Source organism: Atta cephalotes (assembly GCF_000143395.1).
Source record: "Atta cephalotes unplaced genomic scaffold scaffold00037, whole genome shotgun sequence".
Taxonomy (NCBI): Eukaryota; Metazoa; Arthropoda; class Insecta; order Hymenoptera; family Formicidae; genus Atta; species Atta cephalotes.
The window spans coordinates 2,696,327-2,704,058 of NW_012130101.1; the positions used below are offsets into that span (position 1 = coordinate 2,696,327).

The window sequence follows — 7,732 nt, forward strand, 5'->3', positions numbered from 1 at the left end:
AAAAATTGTTTATATATTATATAACTGTAAATTATTATGATTATATATAATTATATATACATATACATATATGTGAGTAGTTTTTTCATTTCTTTAAACTTGATTTTTTTGTAAAAGAAACAATGCGAAAATTATTCTTCTGATTATTCTTTTAGATTTTTTTAGATTATTTTTTTTTATTAAGAATCGTTACTAACCAGGAATTTTACAAAAGAAAAAAGAATATTTGTACATATTTTGTATATAATTATATAATAATTAATAGCACTAGCCACACCAAACTAATTAAAAAATAATCTTGTTAATTTTCAATGTTAATATTAATGAAACATATAAATGTTGTTGTTTTAATAATGTTATTTGTTTCATTAAAATCGTTATTGAATAAACAAGATTATTTATTATTTGTAATTAGATTGTTGGCTAATACTGTCAATACATTATTTTTCTCCATGCAAAAAATAATTGCACGTAATAATATTTTGTAACAACGCGAAAAAAGTATAAAATACAAAAAAATACAAAAAAATAAAATTGCTTAAATTATCGATATTTGAACTCGTATCATTCGAAATTATCTGGATTTCGTCACATATTTGAATGTTAATATGATGATATTAAGATAATGCGATGTAAATAACGAAAAAAAAAATTTGTCAGAAGTGGGATTCGAACCCACGCCCTCAGAGAGGACCAGAAGCCTCCATATACCTGTCATAGACGGGTAAGGTTATGAACCTTGAGTCTGGCGCCTTAGACCGCTCGGCCATCCTGACATATTACATGTGATCATTAAAAACGAACTCATCTTGTAGTTGATGCAATCATTTTCGATTTTTAGCAATATTTAGTTACAATCAATAATTCTAATAAATTTTTTACATTTATTACGCATAGAAATTAATATACATAATATATAACGTTCTAAATTAAAATATATAAGAAAAAAATATATAAGAATAATATAAGAATTAATAATTTTATTAAAAATTAGTTGATAATTAATATAATTATATTAGTAAATAAAATTAATAATATGATTTTTGGGAATATAATTTGATAATTTATTTATTTGTAATAAATTTGTAAATATGCATATATAAAATATCTTTAAATATATCTTATCGTTGTTTCTATATTAATCAATTGCTTCTTCAAACCGATCGCAGTAACAAGTGAAATATGAATTGTTTTTAGTTTAAGTTTGTAACAAATTTAAAACAAATTTAAATTTTTTAAATAATTTTTAATCCATAATTTTAGCAATGTTAAAAAATTTATTATTATTTGTTAAAAATCATATATTATAAAATACATATTTAAAAATCTTATTTAGTTATAAAATTTAGTTGTAAAATTACAACTTTAATTTATAATAAAATAAGATTTTTAAATATGTATTTAATTCATTCAACAATTAAATTCATAATTAGCTCGATTTTTAATGAATGAATTGTAAATTTCACTATGACTCATCATCATTTCATGTATTTTTTTTGTATAATAAAAAAAACGACCTATTATTACAGAAATAAAATACTCTCTCATGGAAGAATGAAAGATAAGACTAATTTAAATAAAGGAGAAAGACAATAAAAAGGGAGAGACGACAAAAAAGAATAAAAAAATTGATAATTTTTTAATCTCTTTATTTTTGAACATTTTTTACATATTTCTTCCTCTTTTTTTCTATTATCTTTTTTTTTATTTTTTATTTTAAAACTCGATTTAAATTATAAGAAATAGTACTAATATATTTTTTAATTATCTTTATTTAAAGTTAAGAAATGTTTGTATAAAATACTACTAAAATACTAAAATACTAAATTTTTTCCGCTTTTTCGAAGTTATGTGTGATTGTTAAAATATAATATATTAAATATTTATTGGATTTTTATATATACAGAATAATTCAATTTCACGCTTTGATTATTTATCGTTATTAGAGAGATTTACTCTCTGATTTTTAGACAGAAATAATTAACATGATCAAGTTACGCGATTCTCAAAGTTTTCAACAAGAACACCCTATATACTGAGCAGCATTGTGCACGTATGGGTTAAATGTGTGCGGCGATGCTGTCGCGAGTGGCATGGCACGGTTCATCGACCAGCGACTGTTCGCCAAGTATGGGCGAGCGGTTATAAGTCTCTCGGTCATCCTCTTTTGCCCATTCGCCTTTTTCCTTTGTTGCACTACACCGTGTACCGTACACCAGTTCTATGAGCACCAGCTGCGCGATCGCGCGCTGTGCGCACGGCATGGCATGTCATGGCAACTTTTGTGAAGTTCGCTGGCGAATCAGGGATTTCAATTAAATGACGTAATAAATTTCTTGAAAATTGATATTATACGAATTGAGAGCTGTCCTGGTTGAATGATATTATAATTATAATGAAAAGAATAAGTTAATTTTAAAAGTCAATAAAATAGTTTTAGATTAAAAGTATAGCTGTTATTTTGTAATTTAAGTTTAGTAACTTAAAATTGTTGCAATGACTTAATTCGCTATTATTCTCTTGATTCTATAATATATAATATTGTCTTTTTCAATTTTTTAAAAATGTAGTAGTTATTGTATCACAAAAGTTATCATGCAAAGAATACAAAAAATATTTTGATAAATTTTTTCAGAATATTTCATGAAATACTTTAAAACTTCGCCGAATATGTCTCTTTAAATTCTTGGATTTGGCAAACTGTTTGATCTATTAAATATCGTGAAAATTTTTATTTTGTAACTTTGAATCTAACAAACTTGAAAAAATCAATTTTCTAAAAATTAAATAAAGATTAGATAAAATATCCTTGTTCTACTTTATATTGTAAATAAATAGATAAAAACAGATTATAAATCTTTCAAATTTTATGTAAAAATACTTATACTATTTAATGAAGTGTGAACTAACAGTTAATTATGAAATAAAGATAATTATTAAGATAATTATTAAGATGGCGAAAAAGATAATAAAATGCCCAGAAAACGTGTTAAATAAATAAATAAATGGTACATAAATTAATGGTACATTTGCTTTGTACGAACTGATTAGTGTCTATTGTTATTATAGTTACTAATGGTAACAATTATTATTAACAGCTATTATACCTTACTATCTGTAGAACGTAAGGTAAAACACAACTCAGGTATTCATATTTATATTCAAGATACAGAGTGTTGCAGAAAAATTAATTTTTTAAATTTATGTAATGTCGATTACAATTAAATTTGAAAAAGAGAGGGAGAAGGTGAAAGAAAGACAGAAAAAGGTATTAATCTTTTTTAATTTTCCATATAGTTTTCCATATAGTTTTTATACATATAGTATATATTAAGTATCTATTGTGAAAGAAATAATTTTACTGAGAAAAATTTACTAAAACTTAATATTAGTTATGGGAAAAAGTTCGTGGCATTTTTCCCATTAGATGGCATTAAAAAAAACGCCACGAACTTTTTCCCACACCTAATATTTCTTTGAATATAACTAAGTATTTACTTACAGTAAAATATTTACTCAATAAAAAATGATAGTTAAATCAAATTAATGGTTTTTCAAAAAAAAATTACATTTATACATTTACTTAGAATATTTAAATATTTACTTAGAATTATACAAACAAATTTTTATAAAAATTTAATATTTTTTTTAAATATAAATATGTACTTAAAAACAATTTTTTATTTAAAAATTAAAAATTATATATAATCTATAATAAAATTAATCTATAATAATATTAAAATAAAGTTATAATAAAATTAAAAAACGAAAAGGAAAAGAGCTACGAGCCTAAAGTTAATCATTACAATTTAAAAATTAAAAACGTTAGTAAATAAACATGTTTTTTAAAAACTTTTATAAAACTTTAATTTGCCAATAATAAACAAACAAACAAAAACAAATGTTTCGATTCCTATTGGATCATTATCAATATTAACAAAAATAACGGTAAAATTATTACAAAGAGAAAAATATAAAAATTATACTTCGCTCTCAATCGCAGTATTAACGTTGTCAATAATCATGTAGTAAATATTGTAATTAGAATGTTGATATCAATGTATTCTGGTAACAATACATTCCTCTAATGTATATAGAGATAATGTATAGAGATAGAGTATAGACACATAATTATTGTTTCTGTTAAAAAGTACAAACATAATGTAAAAATGTAATAGAAACAAATAATCAGTAATATAAAATAATAAGAAAAACACTAAGAAGCAAGTAATAAATAAATAAGTAATATAATGTAACAAGAAATGTACACTAAAAATCATTAATAAGAATTAAAATTGTTTTTGTTAACATTGATAATGATCCAATAGGGATCGAAACATTTGTTTTTATTTGTTTGTTTATTGCCGGCAAATTAAAGTTTTATATTTTTAAATGATATGTTTATTTACTAACATTTTCAATTTTTAAATTATAACGACCTTAGGCTCATAATCTTTCCTTTACGTTTTTTAATTTTATTAAAAATTATTATTATAGTATAATAAAATTACTTTTCACAAATCTTTTTAATTATTCTAGAGATAAAAAGAGCGAACTAGAAAATAAGATAAATATAAATTGAATAAGAAACTGAATAAGACCTCTTTCAACTCTTGATCTACTCATCTCTCTCTCTACCATAAAAAATTGAAACACAACAATCTCCATTTGAAATCTAAACAATACAGTTAGAAGAACTAGAATTACTAGGAAACCTACTAACATGGACTGTTCGATTAAAAGATCGAGAATTATTATATGAACAGTTATGTAAATCCTATGTCTGAGATTGATATTCGTGCCTCTTCTGAGACACCTTATAGTTTGGGCCGAGCACCAAGCAGCCATCGATATATCTGCGTGTTTTCAGCATGGAAACTCGGCACTGCACGAGGCATCATGGCGTGGTTACAGTCGAACCGTGGCGGTTCTGGCGAAGGCCCTCGGGACTCAACGGGCCCCACTGCACGCTAGGAATCTCGCTGGATTTGCACCGCTTCACCTTGCTTGTCAAAATGGCCATAATCAAAGCTGTCGAGAGCTCCTCCTAGCCGGCAGCAATCCCGATCTTCAGAACAACGTGAGCAATCTACCCGAGCTTTTTTCTTCCAACCGCTTTATCGTATTTATCGGCGCGTGGATCACGAGAAAAGAGTAAAGCAAGAGGTTTAGCATTCTGAGAAGCTAAATTTTTTAAAATTAAAACATATGTAGACAATGATACGTAAGTTCGTTTTTCGTAGACATATATAGAAATATGTATATTATTTTATAATTATATGTGTATAAAATTATAATAAATATACAGAGATATAATTGCAGAAAATAAAGTGATAATGTATTAATTTTGTTTATGTGAAATAGGATAAACAAACTAGCAACAATAATCAAAAGGAAAAATTTCGTTGATATAAATAGATTAAATAGATGGATAACAAGAATATTAAACTGTAATTGCAGTATAAATAATAAAAAAATAAAATAAAAAATGTTCTTCCCCAGACAAATTATATAGTTATTCCTTAAAAAAGTTAATTCTTTCTTTTACTTGTTTCAGTATGGCGATACACCGCTTCATACTTCGGCCCGTTATGGCCATGCTGGTGTAATGCGTATACTAATCTCAGCTCTATGCAAAGTATCTGACCAAAATAAAGTAAGTATGAGATAATAAATTTCTATTAAATAATACAATTATAATACAATTATTTATTTTCATTTTATTTTACGATATAAATCCATTCTAAAATAATTTATCTATTCTAGAATGGTGATACTGCTTTGCATATAGCAGCAGCGATGGGTCGACGGAAATTGACGCGTATTCTCTTAGAAGCTGGTTGTGATCGAAGTCTACGGAATAAACAGGGCGAAACGGCAAAGGATATTGCTCGTCGTAAGAATCATACCGAAATCTTGGAAATTATTTCTAAGGCACGCGGTAAAAGCCGGACGCGCAGCAAAAGCCGTGAGAGAGACTTGGTAGATGGCAAAATAGATGACGGTAAGAATCTAGTCTAATTAAAAAATTAGCTGGATAGATAATTAGTTTGATAGATTAGTTTGTTAATGATATGCTACGAAAAACTATGATATTGCCTATTCATGAATATTACATTATTTTGTAAAGAATTTAATTCGCATTAAGTTTGAAATTATCAATTAATTAAAATATTTAAATCATTTTATCAGGTAAGGCAATGAAGTCAGATAAAAAACGAGAAAAGACTGGAAGTGGCACCAGCGGTGGTGATAGTTCGAAAAAAGACCGAAAGAAGTATAAATCCAATAGCAAACAGCACAAAGTCCGCTTTGAAAAAGCTATTATGGGTCGACAATGGTCACCCTATGGCTGCCACTATTACCCAGATCCGGAAGCATTTCCTCAACCTCGTTTGGATTCATTACCTTCTGACCCCTTAGGGCGAGGTGAACAATATTACTTAGACTTGGCGGGCAATATCAGAAAGGGCCCAGTAGGTGTCGGATATACATGCTATTGTGCGCCATTTTTCCGACATATGGAGGCAAAATTGGAGCGAGACAAGGCCGAATTGAAAGCACATATTGATCAGGCACATGAGAAGCTGGACCTAAAAGTGGCTAATCTGGAAAGGAGAACCAGGGGACAAATCTCGGAATTGACTAGGTGCGTTCAAGAGGAGCGTTCCAGGTGCGACGAGAGGTATTCGCATCTTCAGCAACGTCTTCAACGAGGTGGTAGAGGCAGATATAGCGAGAGGCCAGCGAAAACTAATTATAATCAGTCGGAAATAATATTACCAACCAGAACGAGATCATTAGAGGATCTGTTGGATGACCGACCGCAGGATCGCAGCTTTGAAATTCCCGGAGAAACGCCAGTTCATCGTGGAAGTCTAGACGATCTTGATATACCGGCTATACCTAGACTTAGTACGTCTATGAGGGACCTACCTTCGGGATCTGGAATAGTTAAATCAGCGCTCAGAGTATTGGATATTCCTCCGAAATTGAACGAAACATTCGATGGAGCCGTTAGGGATGGAACTTCATCCTTAGACATGGCGCCAATAGATTCAATTCCTGTGAAAGGGAGACGTCAACAAAGAGTAAGATTGAACTGTATTATCATCTGCTTGCTGTAATAATAATTATTTTTTTATAAAATAAATAATGAAACAATAATTGTTAATGGTTATTTGCAGTGATTTTAAATTGAGATTTAGTAATTATTGATTGTTTTTATAGTTCATAAAAAAATTCAATAAGCTGTTTGTCAACAAATTTGAATAGAAAATTGGGGCAAGATTGATATTAATTATATTTAAACTCGTGTTTTGCCAGCAGACATATCTGCTGACAAAATATGATAATAAAATCTGTAATCAATTTTTATCATTATATTCTCTGAATTAAATTACATGATTATAATATACGTGGGTCGTTTGATAAGTTTGGTAAATTTCCATGAAATGGCACTACAATCCATTTGATGACGCGACATCTCGAAAGATCCACTCTTCGAACCCCTTTAGGCCAAATTTCAGTCAGAAGAACGCATAATTTGGTAGTCATTTGAAGTAGGCTGTCTCAAAGTCTGCAAAATACTCATTGACGGCGACAATGACTTCCTCATTTGATGAGAATTTCTTCCCACCGAATCAAGTTTTTAAGTTTGGGAACTGAAAGAAGTCACACGGGGCCAAACTCGGAGAATAGGATGGATGAGGAATCAATTCATAGCTCAATT

At 28.2% G+C, this 7,732-nt stretch overlaps 1 protein-coding gene and 1 non-coding gene across 2 annotated transcripts in view; one reads left to right on the top strand and one right to left on the bottom strand.

Annotated features, from left to right (window-relative positions):
• The window catches only part of LOC105621802 (ankyrin repeat domain-containing protein 6), a 15,809-nt gene that overhangs the window by 5,272 nt on the left and 2,805 nt on the right, over positions 1 to 7,732 (top strand). Inside the window, exons 3-6 of the mRNA XM_012203254.1 lie at positions 4,871 to 5,080; positions 5,558 to 5,656; positions 5,767 to 6,004; positions 6,193 to 7,091. Coding sequence (XP_012058644.1) covers positions 4,871 to 5,080; positions 5,558 to 5,656; positions 5,767 to 6,004; positions 6,193 to 7,091 — 1,446 coding nt within the window. The remainder of the gene's footprint in view (positions 1 to 4,870; positions 5,081 to 5,557; positions 5,657 to 5,766; positions 6,005 to 6,192; positions 7,092 to 7,732) is intronic.
• Positions 655 to 776, bottom strand: Trnal-caa. Its single transcript has 2 exons — positions 739 to 776; positions 655 to 699 (listed from the first exon to the last, which is right to left on the bottom strand). It is a non-coding gene; the product is annotated as a tRNA-Leu (tRNA).